General features: G+C 43.1%; 1 protein-coding gene across 5 annotated transcripts in view; it reads left to right on the forward strand.

Moving 5' to 3' along the window:
• Positions 1-26,441, forward strand: part of DCLK1 (doublecortin like kinase 1) — a 560,719-nt gene that overhangs the window by 302,256 nt on the left and 232,022 nt on the right. For all 5 annotated transcript variants that reach the window (XM_069758966.1, XM_069758968.1, XM_069758965.1 and 2 more), the window contains exon 5: positions 18,241-18,357. In XM_069758966.1, the coding sequence (XP_069615067.1) occupies positions 18,241-18,357 (117 nt within the window). The remainder of the gene's footprint in view (positions 1-18,240; positions 18,358-26,441) is intronic.

A 26,441-nucleotide genomic window follows, 5' to 3' on the forward strand; every position in this document is an offset into this window, starting at 1 on the left:
AAGGAAATAGAAAGCTATCTTGCCTCAGAGAAAACCCCCAAAAGGAAAGATAGCCCCCCACAAATATTGACTGTGAATGGAGAGGGAAATGACGTACATAGAAATGAAATCAGAATTCAGCAAAGGAGGCCAATACTAAACTAGATAGACAGAGAGAAAAGGATACTGTGCGGTCAGTATAAAAAACTACAAAATCCACGCAGTGTTTACAAAAATGAACTCCACACCGACTCACGGTGTGGAGGGGCAAATCTGCTTTCCCAGAGCTTCCAGCTAGCCTGAATAACACATAGTGACAAGCTGGACAAAAAGAGACATATTTGCAAAGCAATAGAGTCCAAACAAATAGACAAACAAAAACTAACAAAAACTTACCTTTTGCAGACAAGGACTGGCCATATGAAAATTCCAAGGAGAGAACCAAATCCAACCAAGAACATTGACAGCAGGCATGGACTAAAGCCCAGAGCAGGTTTAAATAACAAACCCAGGCAAGGCGATTAGTGAAGGCAGCTGGTACAGCTACCTAAAGGAGCAGCAGTTCCACTCGAAACCACCAGAGGGAGCCCAAGGGCAGAAATCACAAAAATACCATTAGCAACCACAGGAGGGAGCTCCAGAACGGAATTCACAACAGTCCTGGACTTACAACTAAAGTGTCTATATGCATACATATGGAATTACTACCCAGTGACACGACAATGAATATAACATCATTATTTATATACAATGTATATTGGATTCGAGGTAAAGGGCTGGATTTCTCTTATGTCCTTAACCCCCTTCTCCAGCTGAGTAAGGGTATGTGCACACGTTGCGGATTCTCTGCGGATCCGCAGCTTTTTTTGCAGTGCAGAAACGCTGCAGATCCACAATTGATTTACAGTACAATGTAAATCAATGAGAAAAAAAAATGCTGTGCACACTTTGCAGAAAATCCGCTGCGGAAACGCTGCGGTTTAAAAGAAGTAGCATGTCACTTCTTTTTTGTGAATCTGCAGCGTTTTTGTACCCATTCCATTATAGAAAACAGTAGGGGTAAAAAAACACAGCAAATCCGGAAGAAAACTGCAGCAAAAACGCACAAAAAATGCTGCAGAACCGCACAAAAACGCGACAAATCCGCAGGTGCATTTTCTGCCAGGAGAGGCAGAATCCGCACCTGAAATTCCTAAGCCTAATCCGCAACATGTGCACATAGCCTAACTGGTCCTCAGCCTGACTTCTGTGCAGTTGGGTGTCCAGTCTTTTGGTTCTCCTGCAGATAACAGTCCAATATATATAAAATAATGACCAGGAGGAAAATGGCAGGACGAAGTGGCGTTGGGTTTTATTACAGTCTCCTCCTCATGGCTGAAATCTGAGAGGAGATGTTTCAGCTCGGCACCAAACGTAAGATGGGTGTTCTGGAGTCTCTCAGGGGCATCTGGGCAAAGGTCAAGACTTCTTCTCTGGAGTGATAGGTGCTCTTCCACATAGATACCTAAAATGGGACAAAAGGAACAATACGCTCTGAGAGATCTCCCAGTGCAGTTAATAAACATCCTTATTTGATGCTTCCCTGTCCCCCCAAACTCACTCATTCTTTTTACTTTTACTTCAGGGTGACCTCTCCCTGTTAACCTTTCTTGAGCTGCCCAGTAATTAGCTAATGCCTCATCTCTCCTGAACCCCACAAAATGAATGCAATTTTCTTATAGTTTGATCCTAGTCAATTGCCTCTGTTTCCTATACAGACACCCCTACTAGTTTTCCACAATTCGAAAGAGTAACATACAACCCTCGCAGCTACTTAACACCTCCCTACCTATCTTAGTTCAAGCAACAAATCAGAGCATCCATGGATGTGACTCTATTATTAAAGGAACCATAAAAACATTAACACCCTTAGGAAAACCAAACGTTAAACTAAGGTTCACTGACTTTAGTTGTATCCTGCATCAGGTCTTAAACAAAACCATGTTATCCGTCCAAACTTCAAGGTCAGCACACAGTATAACACAACACTCCCTCGTGTATGTCCGTTATCTGTCCATGCTTCTCCGCCTGTCTTAGTTCACGTAACAACACCCTTTATCCAATCTAAGATGCACAGGAAAACAAACAAAGTCAATTTTACAGCTGAACTTCAAGGCCTAAGTGAACACACACCTCCCTACCTATCTTAGTTACTGTGTCCTGATGCCCTGCCTGTGTCCTGATGTCCTGAGGTCTTTCCTGGGTCCAGATGTCCTGATGTCCTGTCTGTATCCTGATGTCTTGCCTGTACCCTGATGTCCTCATGTACCCTGATGTCCTGTCTGGGTCCTGATGTCCTGCCTATCTGTGCCTCGGTGATCCGTTGGTGCCTTGGGGTCCACTGGGTGGTACCCTTCTGAGGTGTGGAATCGGGAGCCTGACATCGTCATGTTTTGTTTATGTACTGTGTGACTTTGTTTTAGTAAACTTTACTTTCTCTATACCTGAAGTATTGGTGAAATCATGTCATACGTGTCTCTTTTCTTGTCCACATGCTCAGCTGCCACAGAACCCCGGTCGCTGCCCTCCCCTAGTTCGGGTAGGCCGGGTCCCCCTCTGCGGTTTAATGGGTCCGTATTTCATCCCCGGGGGACGCACGCCCCACGTCTTCTGAGGTTGGTCAGCTTGGGGGCATCTATGGGCTGGGCCGCTTCTGCGGCTGCAGCTGATCATGACATTAGCAGCACACAGTATAACATGACACTCCATCGTGTGCATCCGTTATCTGTCCATGCTTCTTCGTCTATCTTAGTTCACGTAACAACAACCTTTATCCAATCTAAGATGCACGGGAAAACAAACAAAGTCAATTTTACAGCTGAACTTCAAAGCTTACGTGAACACACACCTCCCTACCTATCTTAGTTCAAGCAACAAATCAGAGCATCCATGGATGTGACTCTATTATCCTGCGATCTGTGTTACTTTTATCATTATGAATTCTATGGAAAACTGGAGCTAAAAAAAAGAAGTACCAGTAAATAACCTCATTTACTTAACAGGGGGTCTTATAGAAAACAGCATACAACCAACAACTAACAAATCCTGTTATCATTGCAATCCCAATGAACCTCAGATAAGACCCTTCTGCCTCCTGTCTGGTCCTCATTGGTCTAACAATACATTTCACTTACAAAAGAGCAAACTTAGCAAATAGAAGAAGAGTAAAAGAAACTAAAATAAAACAGACAATCAGAAAGACCAGAGGCCAGACTAAAACTCAGAAAACTGAGTTTACATCAAGGTCTCACTAGCCTCCCTACTAGCCTCCCTGGTTGTAATCGGCCATTTTGAGGAGTCTGCCCATGGCTGGGCACAGACTGAGAGAAAATGCCATTATGTCTGTGAAAATGCCTGTGCTCCTTGACAATATTGCTAGGCCCCTCACAATTACTTGTGCAGTAACAGTTCCTTGCAATATGTCCAAAGTGACCACTTTTAAAACATTTCACAGAATAATATTTCCTCTCATTCATTGTACCCAGCCAATTGCAGTACCTGGCAATATGGCCGGAGCCAGCACACGCATAACATCTAACACATGCCATGCCTGATTTAGGAGCCCGGACAGAACATACTTCTTTCTGTCTGGAACTTTTAAATTCTTCCATTACTAAGGATGCACTCTTAACAACATAGTTAGTAAGATAGTTAGTAAGGCCGAAAAAAGACATTTGTCCATCCAGTTCAGCCTATATTCCATCATAATAAATCCCCAGATTTACGTCCTTCTACAGAACCTAATAATTGTATGATACAATATTGTTCTGCTCCAGGAAGACATCCAGGCCTCTCTTGAACCCCTCGACTGAGTTCGCCATCACCACCTCCTCAGGCAAGCAATTCCAGATTCTCACTGCCCTAACAGTAAAGAATCCTCTTCTATGTTGGTGGAAAAACCTTCTCTCCTCCAGACGCAAAGAATGCCCCCTTGTGCCCGTCACCTTCCTTGGTATAAAGAGATCCTCAGCGAGATATTTGTATTGTCCCCTTATATACTTATACATGGTTATTAGATCGCCCCTCAGTCGTCTTTTTTCTAGACTAAATAATCCTAATTTTGCTAATCTATCTGGGTATTGTAGTTCTCCCATCCCCTTTATTAATTTTGTTGCCCTCCTTTGTACTCTCTCTAGTTCCATTATATCCTTCCTGAGCACCGGTGCCCAAAACTGGACACAGTACTCCATGTGCGGTCTAACTAGGGATTTGTACAGAGGCAGTATAATGCTCTCATCATGTGTATCCAGACCTCTTTTAATGCACCCCATGATCCTGTTTGCCTTGGCAGCTGCTGCCTGGCACTGGCTGCTCCAGGTAAGTTTATCATTAACTAGGATCCCCAAGTCCTTCTCCCTGTCAGATTTACCCAGTGGTTTCCCGTTCAGTGTGTAATGGTGATATTGATTCCTTCTTCCCATGTGTATAACCTTACATTTATCATTGTTAAACCTCATCTGCCACCTTTCAGCCCAAGTTTCCAACCTATCCAGATCCATCTGTAGCAGAATACTATCTTCTCTTGTATTAACTGCTTTACATAGTTTTGTAACAATGTCACGTTTGAACTTTCTTTGTAATTTAGACAGCACATATCTGTCATTACTTTTCGTTATTGGATCAAAATTTGATAAAATATTTGATCCCTCACCTGTTCCATCACTCCCCCCTTTTTGCCCTGCACAGGGCACAATTGGTCGGGGATCTGACCTTGAGTTCAGAGACAAAGAGAAGGCCGGCACTGCATTTGAAAAATCATTGATAATATTTTTCAGACTATTAATCAGTTGGGAAGTAATATCCAGCTCCACACTGCACTAATTAATAATGGCATCACTAGTTGCTGCCATTTTCGTCACAGCTTTGATCTCAGCCCCAGACTGAATCAGCTGTGCTTCCATATCAACACAGTGATTTTTCATTTTCAGCAGTTGTGATTCAAGACTGTCAATCTGCTTTTCTCTGTCCACATTATACTGATCGTTCTCTGCCAGTTGTGTCTCTAAGGCACACACTCTCTGCACATTAGTCACACAACACTAGCAGTGGAAATTTGGGGAATCTGCATTACACAGGGATTCCTCATACACACAGATCAGTTTGGATAACATTTGTAGTCGTTTACTTGTTTTATTCAAGATCGACAGTCTATGCACATGCTGTCATTCCTACATGCTTGTTGCAATAGGGCAGACCACAGCATTTCTGCAGATTTGGGTACAGTGGGGGTTAATGGATTAAATTTACTGAGCTTTGCTAATCTTTTAAGGGTTGATAAGTCCATACTCACTCTTCCTGAAGCCATCTTGGTCATCCTCCTTGTCCCTTCTCTGCTGCTTCAAAAAGGTCCTTTTATCTCTGGAATGCCTTTTACTGACCAGCTGGACTTTACCTTGAGAACGACTATGACTCTTTGGAAGAGAGCAAAGGAAAAATAAAAAAACGTTAAAAATCAGAAGACTGGGTTCTCTATTATTGATTTTGTTCCATGTATAGCTTGTATTGAAAATCTGTGTCACCCGTCTGAACTATCAGCGCTCTGAATGCACAGAATTCCACAACAGTTCACCCTGTATCAGTGTAATCTGTCCACGTCCCTACGGCCTGATCAGTTCACAGACGTTGACAAGAAATTCATACAGCAAAACATGAAAAACAAAATCTAAACAGTGGGCCTGTAGCTCGCCATTGAAAAAGGGCAGGGTTCCCTCCTACAAAATACTAAACCATATGGTTACCAAAAGGGGGAAACCTCCCTACACCTCTATTGAGGTCCAATATTAACTATTATTGCCAAACTTGACTATTAATAATTAATATCCACTTAATACGCCTCAACGTTATCTTTTCCTTATGCTATATACTAACTGAGACAAAACAGTGTAACAATAAAGGGTAATTATTACACACACACAAGTCTGCAATCTATAACATACATACCGTATTTTCCGCTTTGTAAGACGCACTTTATTTCCCCCAAATTTGGGGGGGAAATGGGGGTGCGTCTTACAAAGCGGATATACCGCTTACCGTTACAAGCTGGGATGAGGGGGTGTCCGCTGCTGCCCGCTGCCGCCCGCTGCCACCCGCCACCGCTATCACCCGCCACCGCTGCCGCGGTTGTCTGCTGCTGCCCACTGCTGTCCCGGGAGATCCTGGAAACTCCAGTGCTGCGGGGGGCTCTGGCGACATTTTGTGAAAGACCAGAGCCCCCCGGCAGTTCGTCCATGCGTTCCTGTATGACTGACTTCAGGAAAATGGCCGCCGGAATCTCGAGAGATGAGATCTCAGCGCTGAAATCTCATCTCTCGAGATTCCGGCGGCCATTTTCCCGGAGTTAGTTCCAGTATGACTGACTTCGGGAAAATGGCCGCCGGAATCTCGGGAGATGAGATTTCAGCACTGAGATCTCATCTCTCGAGATTCCGGCGGCCATTTTCCCAGAGTCAGTCATACAGGAACACATGGACGAACTGCCGGGGGGCTCTGGTCTTTCACAAAATGTCGCCAGAGCCCCCCGCAGCCCCGGAGACAGCCCTGCAGCCCCGGAGACAGCCCTGCAGCCCCGGAGACAGCCCTGCAGCACAGGAGCCCCACTGCAGCACAGGAGCCCCCCTGCGGACCCCCTCATCCCAGCCTGCAGCAATGCTCCACTCCTGCCTCCAACACCGACCATGGGACCCTGATCCACTGCAGCCACAACCCCTGGTGAGTAATAAGACGCATGGATTATAAGACGCCCCACCAATTTATTAAAAAAAGTTTTTTTCCTATTTTTCTCCTCAAAATTTGGGGTGCGTCTTATTATATATTTATACCCAAGCTGGTGACTATAATTATAAATATATATATAAATATATATATATATATATATACAATTATACAGATATACAACTCTAATACAGTAATATCACTACAGTATACAGTGATATCCCACCAATATCACACAGTAATAACCCACAATGTCCAGTAATATCACAACAATCAATTAACTGTCCAATTACCCAAATCACACATACAATATCAGCCCTCCCACCTATGGCTAGCTAACCCTAATGAATAGTACTGGGCCTATTAAGAAAAGGGGATACAGAGTATACTTAATCCATGTGGGTCCATCATCATTCCAGCATGCAGGCACAGCAAAAGAGGCAGAGCACATGTGTCTTGTGCTTTTATGTCTAGCTAGAAGAGGTGTGTCCAGCCCCAGGTGTGTGGGGATGAGGTCACAAGTCTATTGTCCGCTGGCCTAAGACCTAAATGAAACCTGATATACCAGCTTGAGGAGGGGGCTACTGAGTACATGTGGGGGAATTATATATCACTAAACAAATCTCTACGTAAAGATACATATTTTGGAGCACTTCCCTTCTACACACGGTAATATATAAATTGCTTTTAAGAGCTATCACACCTGAAAAACACAGGATGTTTCATCCATACACTGGAGACGTCTCGTAACCATGGACGCATCTTCATTCATTTCCGGCTTTTTGGCACCTTTGTGTATTACATCTAAAAACCTTGATTAACAATTTTCCACCGCTGACGCAGACACGGCAGCTGTGTGCCCATAGTTGCAGAATCAAAGCTTGTGTTGATGATGTTTGATTATTTTAATTACGCCATGTTGTAGTGTTCACAATCAATTAGCATTTCAAATAGGTGCGTACATTTTATATAAAGCAGCCACACTTGTGGAGGTCACTAGAAATTTCTGGCAATCTAAATTGAGATTAAGTTGACTGGCTACGCTACACCATGTCTTGGAAATCATTCCGATATCCAGTTTTTATCTTAACCCTCACCTCCCTGCTGGTTCAGTGTCTGCAGTTCTAACATATTCAGGTATTCTTTACACTTGGCACAGATGAAGAAAAAATGCATTTTGCAATAGAGGCAAACTCTTGTGCCTGAAACCAAAGTGATGTCACTTATAATGCATCTGCCCTGTCTGCCATTTCACCCACAAATTATTGATATGCACATGGGCGGGGACTAAAGCTGGAGTGACAGAGGCTTCAGATCTATCATAGCTCTTCAGTCTCATTTGCATATACATTCAAACACTGATTTCTCAGTAATGGAGGAATGGACTGGCCATGTTAAAGTGTTGCTGGACTTGTCTTTGAAAGAGCTACATGCACATATAAATAGTTTGGGGGATGAAATTCTGCTGACAGATTCTCTTTAACCAGTGATATACATATGGTAAGTAATACTACAACACAGGGCATCATAAATACGTATCATCATAGATACGGTAATAAAATAACAAGAAGAATAGTATATTATTAATATAAGTAATAGTGTAAAACATGAAGATTTTCTAATTTTCTTATGTAGCCTCTAGCAAACAAGATGGAATAATAAGATATGTTAATAATAATGGAATATTATTAGTAATAAAAAAATAAATAATGTAAAATATCAAGCTGTTCTAATTTTCTTTTATAGCCCTTAACAAACATTATAGAATGATATAATATATGGTAATAACAATAGTATATTATTAATAACTAGCTGAAGAGCCCGGCGTTGCCTGGGCATAGTAAATATCTGTGGTTAGTTATAGCACCTCACGTCTCTTATTTTTCCATCACGCCTCTCATTTTCCCAATCACATCTTTAATTTTCCCCCTCACATCTCTCATTTTCTCCCTCACTCCTCTCATTCCCCCCTAACACGTCATTTCGACCTCACATCTGTCATTTTCCGATCACTACACTATTTTACCTCACTCCTCTCATTTTGCACTCACACCTTTTCATTTTCACCTCACACCTCTCATTTTCACCTCAGTATATACATGTTTGTCATCTCCCTTATATATAGTATACACCTGTATGTCATCTCCTGTATATAGTATATACCTGTATGTCATCTCCCCTGTATATAGTATATACCTGCTGTGTGTGATCTCCCCTGTATATAGTATATACCTGCTGTGTCATCTCCCCTGTATATAGTATATACCTGTATGTCATCTCCTCCTATATATAGTATATACCTGTATGTCATCTCCTCCTATATATAGTATATACCTGTATGTCATCTCCTTCTATATATAGTATATACCTGTATGTCATCTCCTCCTGTATATAGTATATACCTGTATGTCATCTTCTATATATAGCATATACCTGTATGTCATCTCCTCCTGTGTATAGTATATACCTGTATGTCATCTCCTCCTGTATATAGTATATACCTGTATGTCATCTTCTATATATAGCATATACCTGTATGTCATCTCCTCCTGTATATAGTATATACCTGTAGGTAATCTGCTCCTGTATATAGTATATACCTGTGTGTCATCTCCTCCTGTATATAGTATATACCTGTATGTCATCTCCTCCTGTATATAGTATGTACCTGTATGTCATCTCCTCCTCTATATAGTATATACCTGTGTGTCATCTCTCTTGTATATAGTATATATCTGTGTGTCATCTCCCCTGTATATAGTATATACCTGTGTGATCTCCTGTATTAGACCTCGTTAACACGTTATTTGCTCAGTATTTTTACCTCAGTATTTGTAAGATAAATTGTCAGCCTGATAAATCCCCAGCCAACAGGAAGCCCTCACCCTGGCAGTATATATTAGCTCACACATACACATAATAGACAGGTCATGTGACTGACAGCTGCCGTATTTCCTATATGGTACATTTGTTGCTCTTGTAGTTTGTCTGCTTATTAATCAGATTTTTATTTTTGAAGGCTAATACCAGACTTGTGTGTGTTTTAGGGCGAGTTTCGTTTGTCAAGTTGTGTGTGTTGAGTTGCGTGTGGCGACATGCATGTAGTCACTTTTGTGAGATGAGTTTTGTGTGGCAACATGCGTGTAGCAACTTTTTGTGTGTCGAGTTGCATGTGACAGGTTAGTGTAGCAAGTTGTGTGCAGCAAGTTTTGCGCATGGCGAGTTTTGCGCGTGGTGAGTTTTATATCTGGTGCCTTTTGAGTATGTGCAAGTTTTGTGTGAGGCAACTTTTCCATGTGTTGCAAATTTTGTGCATGTGGCAATTTTTCCGCGTGTGCAAGTTTTGCGTGTGGTGAGTTTTCCATGAGGTGAGTTTTGCACTTGTGGCAAGTTTTGCGTGAGCCTAGTTTTTGCATGTGGCGAGTTTTGCGCGTGGCGAGTTTTGAGCGGCGACTTTCGTGTTTCGACTTTTATGTGGCGAGGTTGGTGTATGTGTGGTGAAATGTGTGCTGAGGGTGGTCTATGTGTTCAAGCACGTGGTAGTGTGTGGCGCATTTTGTGTGTGTGTTCATATCCCCGTGTGTGGTGAGTATCCCATGTCGGGGCCCCACCTTAGCAACTGATCGGTATATACTCTTTTGCGCCATCGCTCTTATTCTTTAAGTCCCCCTTGTTCACATCTGGCAGCTGTCAATTTGCCTCCAACACTTTTCCTTTCACTTTTCCCCATTATGTAGATAGGGGAAAAATTGTTTGGTGAATTAGAAAGCGCGGGGTTAAAATTTCACCTCACAACATAGCCTATGACGCTCTCAGGGTCCAGACGTGTGACTGTGCAAAATTTTGTTTCTGTAGCTGCGACGCCTCCAACACTTTTCCTTTCACTTTTTTCCCCATTATGTAGATAGGGGCAAAATTGTTTGGTGAATTGGAAAGCGCGGGGTTAAAATTTCACCTCACAACGTAGCCTATGACGCTCTCAGGGTCCAGACGTGTGACTGCAAAATTTTGTTTCTGTAGCTGCGACGCCTCCAACACTTTTCCTTTCACTTTTTTCCCCATTATGTAGATAGGGGCAAAATTGTTTGGTGAATTGGAACGTGCGGGGTTAAAATTTCGCATCACAACATAGCTTATGACGCTCTCGGGGTCCAGACGTGTGACTGTGCAAAATTTTGTGGCTGTAGCTGCGACGGTGCAGATGCCAATCCCGGACATACACACATACATACACACATACACACACACACACACATTCAGCTTTATATAGTAGACTAGATTGTGGCCCGATTCTAACGCATCGGGTATTCTAGAATATGCATGTCCCTGTAGTATATGGACAATGATGATTTCTACGTGGGATTTCTACGTCCTTTATGACATCATCGTCGCTGTGCCCGTTGCTGATTGGTCGAGGCCAATCCTGGCCTCGACCAATCAGATGCGGGATTTCTACGTCCTTTATGACATCATCGTCGCTGTGCTCGTCGCTGATTGGTCGAGGCCTGGCGGTCTCGACCAATCAGAGAGGCGGGATTTCCAGGACAGACAGACAGAAAGAAAGACAGACAGACGGAAAAACCCTTAGGCAATTATATATATAGATACAAAAAATAAGTAATAATGTAAAATAAGAAGCGGTTCTAATTTTCAATCAATCAACAACAATCTCACAATAAAAAAATAATAATATTAATAATAATAATAACAATAAACATAATGACGCAATGTGCAATTTTTTTTCTCAATCATCCTTGGGGAACTGATGTTGATACAACCTTGACTTAGCAGGTCTTTTTTTATAGATTTTATTGATTGGTTTAGCTCATAATATATTTAGCATTGCAAATACTAATAGAAGTACAGCTAAGTCATCCCCTGGCACAGCATAGAGCAATCCTTGTGCCAGAGCCAAGTGTACTGTGCTCCGTATGCTGTTGGTCTAATCAGCAGTGAATTAGATAAATATGATTTACGGGGGCCATGTCTGTCCTGGAAGGCGAATGTCTGTTCTCCAGTAGTAGAACATGTGATTCATATAATCTCTGGCATTTTATAAATCATTTCTTCAGCTATTCTGTAACATCCACTCTGACACGGAAGATCAAACATCTTTAGTAAGATGTTCTGTGAAATGGATGGTGGATTCAGATTTCCTGGAGTTGTACGGACATTTGTACACTTCAAAAGCATTTAGCTCTTTTACTTTTGTGTTTTCACCATTTTATGTTATTAACTGTTATTCTTATTTTACTATCCTACTTGTATAATAGCAGTTGTGAAATGTACTAGATAGGTAGGGATAAGATCACCTGACAAATGATTGAATTAAATTACCATGGATCTACAACCTCTTTTGTTAAATTTGTATCCTAAAAATAAACTGAGATTGGGATGTTCCGCTGTTGGAATCTTTGGTGATCAACTTCAACCTGTTGGGGAACTTGGCAACAAGTGCTCAGTTTTGCTGCAGTGCCTCCGCAGGGAAAGTAAAGCATTACATGCCACGTATTAATATCAAAGAATTGTCCACGTAATTCATGGATGCTCTGTATTCTCCACAGACGGAAATTATACAAGCTTTTTTTCCCAGCTATTTGATGTGGGTTCCTTCTGTTACCTTACCTGTGACACTGATACAGCTAGGGTGAAAAGTTGTACAAATGTAAGGCCTTTGAACTTAATAATGGGGACCCAAATTTGGTGAATAATGTTGGAAATGGCAAACCAGTGATTCCTTAACACTGAAACAGCCATGTACCCCTTGATACATCATACAGGTGCTTCTGACAAAATTAGAATATCATCAAAAAGAAAATTTATTTCCGTGAAACTCATATATTATACAGAGTCATTACAAACAGAGTGATCTATTTCAAGTGTTTATTTCTGTTAATGTTGATGATTATGGCTTACAGCCAATGAAAACCCAGAAGTAATTATCTCAGTAAATTAGAATACTTTATAACACCAGCTTGAAAAATTATTTTGAAATCTGAAATGTTGGCCTACTGGAATGTATATTCAGTAAATGCACTCAATACTTGGTTGGGGCTCCCTTTGCATCAATTACTACATAAATGCAGCGTGGCATGGAGGCGATCAGCCTGTGGCACTACTAAGGTGTTATGGAAGCCCAGGTTGCTTTGATAGCAGCCTTCAGCTCGTCTGCATTGTTGGTCTGGTGTCTCTCATCTTCCTCTTGACAATACCCCATAGATTCTCTATGGGGTTAAGGTCAGGCGAGTTTGCTGGCCAATGTTGTGAGTGTTGTTTTTAAGGCAGGTATTGGTACTTTTGGCAGTGTGGACAGGTGCCAAGTCCTGCTGATGAATTAAATTTCCATCTCCAAAAAGCTTGTCGGCAGAGGGAAGCATGAAGTGCTCCAAATTTCCTGGTAGATGACTACGCTGACTTTGGTCTTGATAAAACACAGTAGACCTACACCAGCAGATGACATGGCTCCCCAAACCATCACTGATTGTGGATACTTCACACTAGACCTCAGGCAGCTTGGATTGTGGCCTCTACACTCTTCCTCCAGAATCTGGGATCTTGATTTCCAAATGAAATGCTAAATTTACTTTAATCTGAAAACAACACCTTGGACCACTGAGCAACAGTCCAGATCATTTTCTCCTTGGCCCAGGTAAGACGTTTCTGTTGTCTATTGGTCATGAGTGGCTTGACACAAGGAATGCGACACTTGTAGCCCATGTCCTGGATACGTCTGTGTGTGGTGATTCTTGAAACAATGTCTCCAGCAGCAGTCCACTCCTTGTGCATCTTCCCCAAATTTTTGAATGTCCTTTTCTTAACAATCCTTTCAAGGCTGCGGTTATCCCGGTTTCTTGTGCACCTCTTTATATCACACTTTTTCCTTCCACTCAATTTTCCATTAATATGCTTGGATACAGCACTCTGTGAACAGCCAGTTTCTTTAGTAACGACCTCTTGTGGCTTAAGGTACCTTCACACTAAACGATATCGCTAGCGATCCGTGACGTTGCAGCGTCCTGGCTAGCGATATCGTTCAGTTTGACACACAGCAGCGATCAGAATCCTGCTGTGATGTCGTTGGTTGGGGCTAGAAGGCCAGAACTTTATTTGGTCGCTGGCTCTCCCGCTGACATCGCTGAATCGGCGTGTGTGACACCAATTCAGCGATGTCTTCGCTGGTAACCAGGATAAACATCGGGTTACTAAGCGCAGGGCCGCGCTTAGTAACCCGATGTTTACCCTGGTTACCATCCTAAAAGTAAAAAAAACAAACGCTTCATACTTACCTTCCGCTGTCTGTCCTCGGCGCTGTGCTTTCCTGCACTCACTGTGAGCACAGCGGCCGGAAAGCAGAGCGGTGACGTCACCGCTCTGCTTTCCGGCCGCTGTGCTCACAGCCAGTACAGAGAAGCACAGCGCCGAGGACAGACAGCGGAAGGTAAGTATGAAGCGTTTGTTTTTTTTACTTTTAGGATGGTAACCAAGGTAAACATCGGGTTACTAAGCACGGCCCTGCGCTTAGTAACCCGATGTTTACCCTGGCTACCGGCATCGTTGGTCGCTGGAGAGCTGTCTGTGTGACAGCTCTCCAGCGACCAAACAGCGACGCTACAGCGATCCGGATCGTTGTCTGGATCGCTGCAGCGTCGTTTAGTGTGAAGGTACCTTTACCCTCCTTGTGGAGTATGTCAATGACTGCCTCCTGGACATCTGTCAAGTCAGCAGTCTTCCCCATGATTGTGGAGCCTACTGAAACAGACTAAATTACCTTTTTAACGCTTAGGAAGCCTTTGCAGGTGTCTTTTGTTAATTATTCAAATTTACTGAGATAATGACTTTTGAGTTTTCATTGGCTCTAAGCCATAATCATCAACATTAACAGAAATAAACACGTGAAATAGATCGCTCTGTTTGTAATGAATCTATATAATATATGAGTTTCACTTTTTGTATTGAAGAACTGAAAATAAATTAACTTTTTGATGATATTTTAATTTTGTGAGAAGCACCTGTAGGTCTCTCACCCCTAAAGTCAGTCCTGACAATATATTTTATCAACTGGGCAAAGTTTTTAGAAAGGCGCATCCTGTCATGCTCTTCAGAGAAATTAGGACAGTGCTGTTACTCACATGGTTACAGATATAGATTAAAATATTTCATAATTAAATAACTTTGTAGTTGAGATGTCCTGATTAATTTATGTTAATTCATCCTTTAGGGAGTAAAATCACAGTCTGCAGTGGGCAGATACTCTGGACTATGATTTACTTGATTATAGATATTGACTAAAGAATTTAAAGCCATCATCAGATAAAAATGCAATCAAGATAATATTGTAATTTAAAGGCCTTTTCATTTCATAATTTCCCTTGTGCTTTGTATGTGCCAAGGCAAATTATATTTTACAGGTCTATATTGCCAATATTATTATTATTATTATTATGTAACTTTTTCAGTTACTGTCTATACAGTTGATAGAATCTAAAATGTAGACTGAATGTACAGCTGATCAATGTGTATTAGTAGTATCCTTATTAAAATAGGAACTATAATTACTGCTCGTGTTTGTGACATTCTGTTATTGTCACAATTGCAATTTTTTTTACAACGCACAGTATCTGCAAGGCTCCAAGCCAACATAACCTTTCCTTCCTTCTTGTACCTTTGGATATTTGGATATAGTTGAGGAAATAAAATAGAAAATGCCAGGTACTAGCGCTATTAGGAAGCACAAGGTATTTATTAATAGTCTAAAATAATTCATTTTGATGACCGCTCTTCTTCAGATAAAAGACCTATAATTTTATCTGAAGAAGAGCGGCCATCTCTTGAAAGGTGTTATTTTAGACTATTAATAAATACCATTTAAATATATTCTTATTTAGAATATTAATTATTTTAAGCTCATTATCCCAAACTAAATTCTTGAACCAGATGATAGAAGATTAATAATTAACACAAAAGATAAGGAGGGCACCAAACCAATTGGAGATATCAATCCTGTAGCATGTCAAAGAACAACTGTGTAAAACAGAGAAGAGAAAGATGCATAGAATAGGGATCACCAATAAAGATTAATGCTTTATTAATACAAAAGCACAAAACACATTAAAAGCATCTAAAATATTAGCACAACATTAATGCCAATAGTAGGGCTATATCCTGTCTTTCCTCCCCTCTCTACCACATTGAATATGACTAATTCAAAAATACTAACGGCACCAAGTCAAGGGATGCAGGCAAAAAAAAAAAAAAAAAATTATGTATGACCTGCTGAAGCACTATTGGTGCACCTTCCTGCCCTCCTTTTTTCCTCCCCTCTCCTCCCATGTTATTCTGCCGCCTGATGCCTGATGATCTTTGTGCTCTCCTTGCCTTCTACTGGGTATTCAGCCTTGTCCATTGAAGTAACACTAGAATACTGCTCCAGCTATTGGTATCTTGGCAAAAATTATTTCTCTTATCTGGGCGTTTTACTTATGTTCATTTTTTGTATCTTACTGTGTTTTTCTTCAGCCAGGCTTTGTTGTACTCACAGTACATTCAGAGGTCTGTGACAAATATTTGGGCATTATCAATTATTATATGGCTGCCATTTCTTGCATGGGTGAACTTTAGCAGATCATACAGTACAGACAAAGTTTGGACACACCTTCTCATTTAAAGATTTTTCTGTATTTTTATGAGTATGAAAATTGTACATTCACACTGAAGGCATCAAAACTATGAATTAACACATGTGGAATTATATACCTAACAAAAAAGTGTGAAACAACTGAAAATATGTCTTATATTGTAGGTTCTTCAAAGTAGCCACCTTTTGCTTTGATGACTGCTTTGCACTCTCTTGGCATTCTCCTGATGAGCTTCAAGAGGTAGTCACCGGAAATGGTCTTCCAACAATCTTGAAGGAGTTCCCAGAGATTCTTAGCACTTGTTGGCCCTTTTGCCTTCAATCTGTGGTCCAGCTCACCCCAAACCATCTCGATTGGGTTCCAGTCTGGTGACTGTGGAGGCCAGGTCATCTGGCGTAGCACCCCATCACTCTACTTCTTGGTCAAATAGCCCTTACACAGCCTGGAGGCGTGTTTGGGGTCATTGTTCCGTTGAAAAATAAATGATGGTCCAACTAAACGCAAACCAGATGGAATAGCATGCCGCTGCAAGATGCTGTGGTAGCCATGCTGGTTCATTATGCTTTCAGTTTTGAATAAATCCCCAACAGTGTCACCAGCAAAGCACCCCCACACATCACACCTCCTCCTCCATGCTTCACGGTGGGAACCAGGCATGTAGAGTCCATCCGTTCACCTTTTCTGCATCGCACAAAGACACGGTGGTTGGAACCAAAGATCTCAAATTTGGACTCATCAGACTAGAGCACAGATTTTCATTGGTCTTATGTCCATTCCTTGTGTTGTTTAGCCCAAACAAGTCTCTTCTGCTTGTTGCCTGTCCTTAGCAGCGGTTTCCTAGCAGCTATTTTACCATGAAGGCCTGCTGCACAAAGTCTCCTCTGAACAGTTGTTGTAGAGATGTGTCTGCTGCTAGAACTCTGTGTGGCATTTACCTCGACACTAATCTGAGCTGGAGTTAACGTGCGATTTCTGAGGCTGGTGACTTGGATAAATTTATCCTCAGAAACAGAGATGACTCTTGGTCTTCCTTTCCTGGGGCGGAACTCATGTGAGCCAGTTTCTTTGTAGCGCTTGATGGATTTTGCCACTGCACTTGGGGACACTTTCAAAGTTTTCCCAATTTTTCGGACTGACTGACCTTCATTTTTTACCATCATTTTCACCATTGTATTTTATTTTATGGAATAATGTCTACATGCTTTCAGATATTTTTTATGGAGCATTTAATTTATTGGGCAAATGTTATCGTCCATGAGTAAGGATGGGTAGCAGCTTCAGACACAAACTGAATTGTTAATCGTCCCCCTAAATTCTGAGCTATTGATGCAGCTCGAGTCCATGGCTAATAGATAGTAGATTTTCTTCATTATTTGCAATGCCAGTCAGTAAATTCTGAAGGCTCTGAACATACTGAATGTCATGTTTACTTGATGACCGCATCTTCCGTGAAACTCTTCTGTTCTATAGATCTCTCTGCCACATTATGTTCTAAACATCAATTCACTAAGTTCACCTATATTATTGAAGGGTCTGGGTACTAAACTCTGTGATGGGAGATTGATCCAGGCAAATAGTCTGATTGTTGTATGTAGAGTCAGGAGAGAATATTCCCCTAGTATGGTGCAATTAACATTTGCCTCATTTGGGTTTTTGTCTTCCTCTGGATCAGCATATTAGGGTATAAGTCGAACTTGATGGACATATATATGTCTTTCGTCCATAAACCTATGAAACTGTGCAAATATATTTTGTGTTTTTCCTCTAGTGCATTACATTTTGTCTTGTATTTAACATCACTTTGCCCTTATAACCCCTGAAATGACCCCTTAGAAAGAGAAAGAATGCATTTCAAGATGCCTTTTATTTCTTTCAGAGTGTCGGGTTGTGAAATCTACATCATATACCAAGCTTCCTAATATACCACGCAGGAGTACAACCAAGAGTCCAGGACCTTCCCGACGCAGCAAGTCTCCTGCATCAACCAGTTCAGGTACATGTCAACGAATTCTTGGCACATGTTGTCCATATGTTTACCATGATTACATTTTTTGCGTTTAAATATGTATTTACCTTTGGAATAGAAAGTATAATTTTGTTCCCTTTTAGAGTGTTTTATGATTTATATAATTTTTGGGGTACAGTTAGTGGTGACTTTTTCAACATGAATCCTCAGCAGTCAGACATATTTGATCCCCGATGGATATTTTCTATCTTTTTTGTCTGTTTCTTCTGTCCTACAAACCTTGACCTAACCATAATTCTTACATCCAATAACTTCATCATCACCATTCTTCATTTGTATTGTGTCCTCATCATAAAAACTAACCGAAGAAACAGAAACACAACATATTGTATAATGCCAGTAGACATTCACAATTTAAAAACACTTCCACCTCATTTTTGTGCCAGTAATATAACTACCGAGACAAGTTGGTCCTTACGTCTTTGGTTCCGTACTGTATAAATAGTCCATTATATGTAACCCTCTGTGTGACCCTGACCTCCATTTTGTACCACTAGTTTTGTGTTGGATGATGCTTTAGTCAGCAGTGCCACAGTGAATAGATGAATGACTCAGATGACTATTGTGATGGCCATGACCTAGACAAGAATAGCAGCCATTTTCATCGATAGATGCAGCCCTTTTGTTAGTATAAACTTCATGCGTGTTCAGCAGAACTTTCTTTAGTCATCATAGAAGCTATGAAGGCAACCTAAAACTGAAAACAAGGACACAACTATTATTTAACAAGGACTTGTCACTGGACTGTTGTGGTTGTGCATGATAATTGCTTGCTTGGAATGCAGTCAGATCGGAGCAAGGGTTATATAGGCTGCAGAATAGACGTGAAGGGGATATCAAGGACTTTGAGTTTTTTTGGCTATGGGTTAAAAACTTACCAGTAGGTAGTTCCTATCTACCTGCATGTTCTGCCGTGCTACAATCAATTCTGGCTCTAATAGGTCATAAACTGCTCCTGCAAGCGATTGTCCAGCTTCTGGTGATGTCACGTCATCAGGATTGTCCTCTTCCGCTTTTGTCGATAGGACGTCACTGCCAATGTCATGCTGATTGACAGCCACCTTGCTTACGTTAGACTGAGCCAGCTGTCAATCATCATGACATCAGCAGTGACACCCCCTCAACAGAACAGAGTGGAAGAGTAAGAAGTGAGGTCAAATGAAGCCTGATAATCGCCTCCTGAGCCAGAACAGATACTTGTAGGGGAGAACAGGAAAGACGTTGGCAACTACCTGTCTAGAAGTTCTTAGCCCCATAGCCAGAAAACTGTTATGATCTGGTGGTTTAGGAGCAACATGGTACGAGCTCTGAAGGAAGTGGTATCTGTACTGACCGCAGTCCCTAAGCTCAACACAACACTAGAAGTAGCCGTGGGATGCTCGTAACACTCCCTAGGCACCTCGTCACAGCCTGAGAACTAACTACCCCTAAAGATAGAAACAGGAAAACTATCTTGCCTCAGAGAAAATCCCCAAAGGATAGATAGCCCCCCACAAGTAATGACTGTGAGTGGAGAGGGAAAAGACATACACAGAATGAAACTAGGATGAGCATAGGAGGCCAGTCTAGCTAGATAGATAGGACAGGATGGAATACTGTGCGGTCAGTATAAAACACTACAAAAAATCCACACAGAGTTTACAAAAATCTCCACACCTGACTAAAGGTGTGGAGGGTAAATCTGCTTCCCAGAGCTTCCAGCATCACAGAATTAATTCATACTGACAAGCTGGACAAGCATAGAAAGCACAGAACGGATAAGTCCACAACCTGTGGACAGAAATGAGCAAGCAAGGACTTAGCTTTGCTGAACTGGTCAGGATAACAGGGAAATCCAAAGTGATATGAATCCAACCAGGAACCATTGACAAGTAGCACAAGCTGAAGGAAAGAGCCAGGCTAAATAGCCGAGCAGAAAAGACAATCAGTGGAAGCAGCTGCTGACAGCTAAATCCAAGGAGCAGCCATTCCACTTAAAACCACGGGAGGGAGCCCAAGAGCAGAACTCACAAAAGTGCCACTTACAACCACCGGAGGGAGCCCAAGAGCAGAATTCACAACAGTACCCCCTACCTTGAGGAGGGGTCACCGAACCCTCACCAGAGCCCCCAGGCCGATCAGGACGAGCCAAGTGAAAAGCACGAACCAAATCGGTGGCATGGACATCGGAGGCAACAACCCAAGAATTATCCTCCTGGCCATAACCCTTCCACTTGACAAGATACTGAAGCCTCCGCCTCGAAAAACGACAATCCAAAATTTTCTCAACCTCATATTCCAACTCTCCCTCAACCAACACCGGGGCAGGAGGATCAACTGAGGGAACAACGGGCACCACATATCTCCGCAACAAAGATCTATGGAAAACATTATGAATGGCAAAAGAGGCTGGAAGAGCCAAACGAAAAGACACCGGATTAATAATTTCAGGAATTTTATAAGGACCAATAAACCGAGGCTTAAACTTAGGGGAAGAAACCTTCATAGGAACATGACGAGAAGACAACCAAACCAAATCCCCCACACGAAGCCGGGGACCAACACACCGACGGCGGTTAGCAAAACATTGAGCCCTTTCCTGAGACAACGTCAAATTGTCCACCACATGAGTCCAAATCTGCTGCAGCCTGTCCACCACAGAATCCACACCAGGACAATCAGAAGGCTCAACCTGCCCAGAAGAAAAACGAGGATGAAAACCAAAATTACAAAGGAAAAGGTGAAACCAAAGTAGCTGAACTAGCCCGATTATTAAGGGCAAACTCGGCCAACGGCAAGAAAGCCACCCAATCATCCTGATCAGCAGACACAAAGCATCTCAAATAGGTCTCCAAGGTCTGATTAGTTCGCTCAGTTTGGCCATTAGTCTGAGGATGAAACGCCGAAGAAAAAGACAAATCAATGCCCATCCTAGCACAAAAGGCCTGCCAAAACCTAGAGACAAACTGAGAACCTCTGTCAGACACAATATTCTCCGGAATGCCATGCAAACGAACCACATGCTGAAAAAACAATGGAACCAAATCTGAGGAGGAAGGCAACTTAGGCAAAGGTACCAGATGGACCATTTTAGAGAACCGGTCACAAACAACCCAGATAACAGACATCTTCTGGGAAACAGGAAGATCCGAAATAAAATCCATGGAAATATGCATCCAGGGCCTCTCAGGGACCGGCAAAGGCAAAAGCAACCCACTAGCGCGGGAACAGCAAGGCTTGGCTCGGGCGCAAGTCCCACAGGACTGCACAAAAGCACGCACATCGCGCGACAAGGAAGGCCACCAAAAGGACCTAGCAACCAAATCTCTGGTACCAAAAATCCCAGGATGACCAAGCCAACACTGAACAATGAACCTCAGAAATCACCTTCCTTGTCCATCCATCAGGAACAAACAGCTTCCCCACTGGACAGCGGTCAGGCCTATCAGCCTGAAATTCCTGAAGCACCCGCCGCAAATCAGGGGAGATGGCAGAAAGAATCACCCCTTCCTTAAGAATGCCAACCGGCTCAAGGACTCCAGGAGAATCAGGCGAAAAACTCCTAGAGAGGGCATCAGCCTTAACATTCTTAGATCCCGGAAGATACGAGACCACAAAATCAAAACGGGAGAAAAACAGGGACCATCGAGCCTGTCTAGGATTCAGCCGCTTGGCCGACTCGAGGTAAATCAGATTTTTGTGATCAGTCAAGACCACAATGCGGTGCTTAGCTCCCTCAAGCCAATGTCGCCACTCCTCAAACGCCCACTTCATAGCCAACAACTCCCGATTTCCGACATCATAATTGCATTCCGCAGGTGAAAACTTTCTGGAAAAAAAAAAAGCACACGGTTTCATCAAAGAACCATCAGAATCCCTCTGAGACAAAACGGCCCCTGCCCCAATCTCAGAAGCGTCAACCTCAACCTGAAAAGGAAGAGAAACATCCGGCTGACGCAACACAGGGGCCGAAGTAAATCGGCGTTTAAGCTCCCGAAAGGCCTCAACAGTCGCAGAGGACCAATTCGTCACATCAGCGCCTTTCTTTGTCAAATCAGTAAGGGGCTTAACCACACTGGAAAAGTTGGCAATGAAACGGCGATAGAAATTAGCAAAGCCCAAAATTTTTTGAAGGCTCTTCACAGATGTGGGTTGAATCCAGTCATGAATAGCTTGGACCTTAACAGGATCCATTTCCATAGACGAGGGAGAAAAAATAAAACCCAAAAAAGAGACCTTCTGAACTCCGAATAGGCACTTAGACCCCTTCACAAATAAAGCATTATCACGAAGGATCTGGAACACCATCCTGACCTGCTTCACATGAGACTCCCAATCATCGGAAAAAATCAAAATATCATCCAAATATACAACCATGAATTTATCAAGATAATTGCGGAAAATATCATGCATGAAGGATTGCAACACAGATGGAGCATTAGAGAGCCCGAATGGCATCACAAGGTATTCAAAATGGCCTTCGGGCGTATTAAATGCAGTTTTCCATTCATCACCCTGTTTAATACGAATAAGATTATATGCCCCTCGGAGGTCAATCTTAGTAAACCAACTAGCCCCCTTAATCTGAGCAAACAAATCAGAAAGCAAAGGCAAGGGGTATTGGAATTTGACCGTGATCTTATTAAAGGGAACCTGTCACCTCGAAAATCGCGGGTGAGGTAAGCCCACCGGCATCAGGGGCTTATCTACAGCATTCTGTAATGCTGTAGATAAGCCCCCGATGTTACCTGAAAGAGGAGAAAAAGACGTTATATTATACTCACCCAGGGGCGGTCCCGCTGTTGGTCAGGTCGGATGGGAGTCTCCGGTCCGCTGCGGCGCCTCCCATCTTCATTACAAGACGTCCTCTTCTGATCTTCAGCCACGGCTCCGGCTCCGGCGTACTTTGCTCTGCCCTGTTGAGGGCAGACAAAGTAGTGCAGTGCGCAGGCGCCGGGCCTCTGACCTTTCCGGCGCCTGCGCACTGCAGTACTATCCTCTGCCCTCAAGAGGGCAGAGCAAAGTACGCCTGCGCCGGGGCCGTGGCTGAAGATCAGAAGAGGACGTCTTGTAATGAAGATGGGAGGCGCCGCAGCAGACCAGAGACGCCCATCTGACCTGACCAGCAGCGGGACCGCCCCTGGGTGAGTATAATCTAACGTCTTTTTCTCCTCTTTCAGGTAACATCGGGGGCTTATCTACAGCATTACAGAATGCTGCAGATAAGCCCCTGATGCCGGTGGGCTTACCTCACCCGCGATTTTCGGGGTGACAGGTTCCCTTTAAGAAGACGATAATCTATACAGGGTCTCAAGGAGCCATCCTTCTTAGCAACAAAAAAGAAACCCGCTCCCAATGGTGACGAAGACGGCCGAATATGCCCTTTCTCCAAAGATTCCTTAACATAGCTCTGCATGGCGGCATGCTCTGGCACAGACAGATTAAAAAGTCGGCCCTTAGGGAACTTACAACCAGGAATCAAGTTAATAGCACAATCACAGTCCCTATGTGGAGGAAGGGAACTGGACTTGGGTTCATCAAATACATCCTGGAAATCCGACAAAAACTCAGGGACCTCAGAAGAGGGGGAAGAGGAAATTGACATCAAAGGAACGTCACTATGTACCCCTTGACAACCCCAACTAGTCACAGACATAGTTTTCCAATCCAGCACCGGATTATGTTCCTGTAACCATGGAAAACCCAGTACAACAACATCATGCAGGTTATGCAACACCAGAAAACGGCAATTTTCCTGATGTGCAGGAGCCATGTACTTGGTCATCTGCGTCCAGTACTGAGGTTTATCCTTGGCCAATGGAGTAGCATCAATGCCCCTCAAAGGAATAGGGCTCTGCAAAGGCTGCAAGGAAAAACCACAGCGCCTGGCGAATTATAAGTCCATTAAGTTCAGGGCAGCGCCTGAATCCACAAATGCCATGACAGAAAAGGACGACAATGAGCAAATCAGGGTCACAGATAAAAGAAATTTAGGCTGTACAGTACTGATGGTAACAGACCTAGCGAACCTCCTAGTACGTCTAGGGCAATCATAAATAACATGAGCAGAATCACCACAGTAAAAACACAGGCTATTCCAACGTCTGAATTCCTGCCGTTCTGTTCCAGTCAAAATCCTATCACATTGCATAGGTTCAGGACTCCGCTCAGAGGACATTGCCATATGGTGTATAGCTTTGCGCTCGCGCAAGCGCCAATCAATCTGAATGGCTAGAGACATAGATTCGCTCAAACCAGTAGGCGTAGGGAAGCCCACCATAACATCTTTAAGGGCTTCAGAAAGACCTTTTCTGAAAATAGCAGCCAGGGCATCCTCATTCCATTTAGTGAACACAGACCATTTCCTAAATTTCTGGCAGTATAATTCTGCCGCTTCCTGACCTCGACACAAGGCCAACAGGGTTTTTTCTGCATGATCCACAGAATTAGGTTCATCATACAACAATCCGAGCGCTTGAAAAAATGCGTCTACATTCAGCAATGCCGGATCCCCTGATTCAAGGGAGAATGCCCAGTCCTGAGGGTCACCACGCAGCAAGGATATGATGATTTTTACTTGCTGAATGGGATCACCAGAAGAACGGGGTTTCAAAGCAAAAAACAATTTGCAGTTATTTTTAAAGTTCAAAAACTTGGATCTGTCTCCAAAAAACAAATCAGGAGTAGGAATTCTAGGCTCCAAAGCCGGAGTCTGGACACCATAATCTTGGATACTCTGTACTCTTGCAGCAAGTTGATCCACACGAGAAAACAAACCCTGAACATCCATGCCAGAGCATAAATCCTGAACCACCCAGAGATCAAGAGGAAAAAAAAGACAAAAGAGAGCACAGAAAAAAAAATGGCTCAGAATTTTTTCCTTCTTTTGAGATGCATTTACCGTATATACTCGAGTATGAGCCGACCCGAGTATAAGCCGACCCCCCTAATTTTGCCACAAAAAACTGGGAAAACTTATTGACTCGAGTATAAGCCTAGGGTAGGAAATGCAGCAGCTACTGGTAAATTTCAAAAATAAAAATAGATGCTCTATACCGTTCATTATTGCCCCATAAGATGCTCCATATAAAGCTGTGCCATATATAATGCTCCATACTGTTCATTATTGCCCCATAGAGGTGCCATAGAAAGCTCTGCCATATAGTGCTCTGCACCGTTCATTATTGCCCCATAGCTGCCATATAGTGCTGTGTGCCGTTCAGTACTGCCCCATAGCTGAAATATAGTGCTGTGTGCCGTTCAGTACTGCCCCATAGCTGCCATATAGTGCTGTGTGCCGTTCAGTACTGCCCCATAGCTGCCGTATAGTGCTGTGTGCCGTTCAGTACTGCCCCATAGCTGCCATATAGTGCTGTGTGCCGTTCAGTACTGCCCCATAGCTGCCATATAGTGCTGTGTGCCGTTCAGTACTGCCCCATAGCTGCCATATACTGCTGTGTGCCATTCAGTACTGCCCCATAGCTGCCATATAGTGCTGTGTGCCGTTCAGTACTGCCCCATAGCTGCCATATAGTGCTGTGTGCCGTTCAGTACTGCCCCATAGCTGCCATATACTGCTGTGTGCCGTTCAGTATTGCCCCATAGCTGTGCCATAGAAAGCTGTGCCATTGCTGCTGCTGCAATAAAAAAAAAATGCCATACTCACCTTTCTTGCTTGCAGCTCCCAGCGTCCGGTCCCGGCGTCTCTGCTCTGACTGATCAGGCAGAGGGCGCCGTGCACACTATATGCGTCATCGCGCCCTCTGACCTGAACAGTCAGAGCGGAGCGACGCCGGGAAGATGGAGCGCGGACAGGTGAATATTACATACTTACCTAGTCCCAGCGATCCTGACGCTCCCTCTGCCTGTCACAGCTGGTCTTCGGTGCCGCAGCCTCTTTCTCTATCAGCGGTCACCGGCACCGCTGATTAGAGAAATGAATACGCGGCTCCACCCCTATGGAAGGTGGAGCCGCCAATTCATTTTTCTAATGAGCGGTCCCACGTGACCGCTGAAGAGGGGAAGAAGCTGCAGCACAGAAGACCGTGGGACGGCAGGGGGAGCGCCAGGAT

The sequence above is a fragment of the Ranitomeya imitator genome, chromosome 3 (assembly GCF_032444005.1).
Source record: "Ranitomeya imitator isolate aRanImi1 chromosome 3, aRanImi1.pri, whole genome shotgun sequence".
Classification (NCBI taxonomy): domain Eukaryota; kingdom Metazoa; phylum Chordata; class Amphibia; order Anura; family Dendrobatidae; genus Ranitomeya; species Ranitomeya imitator.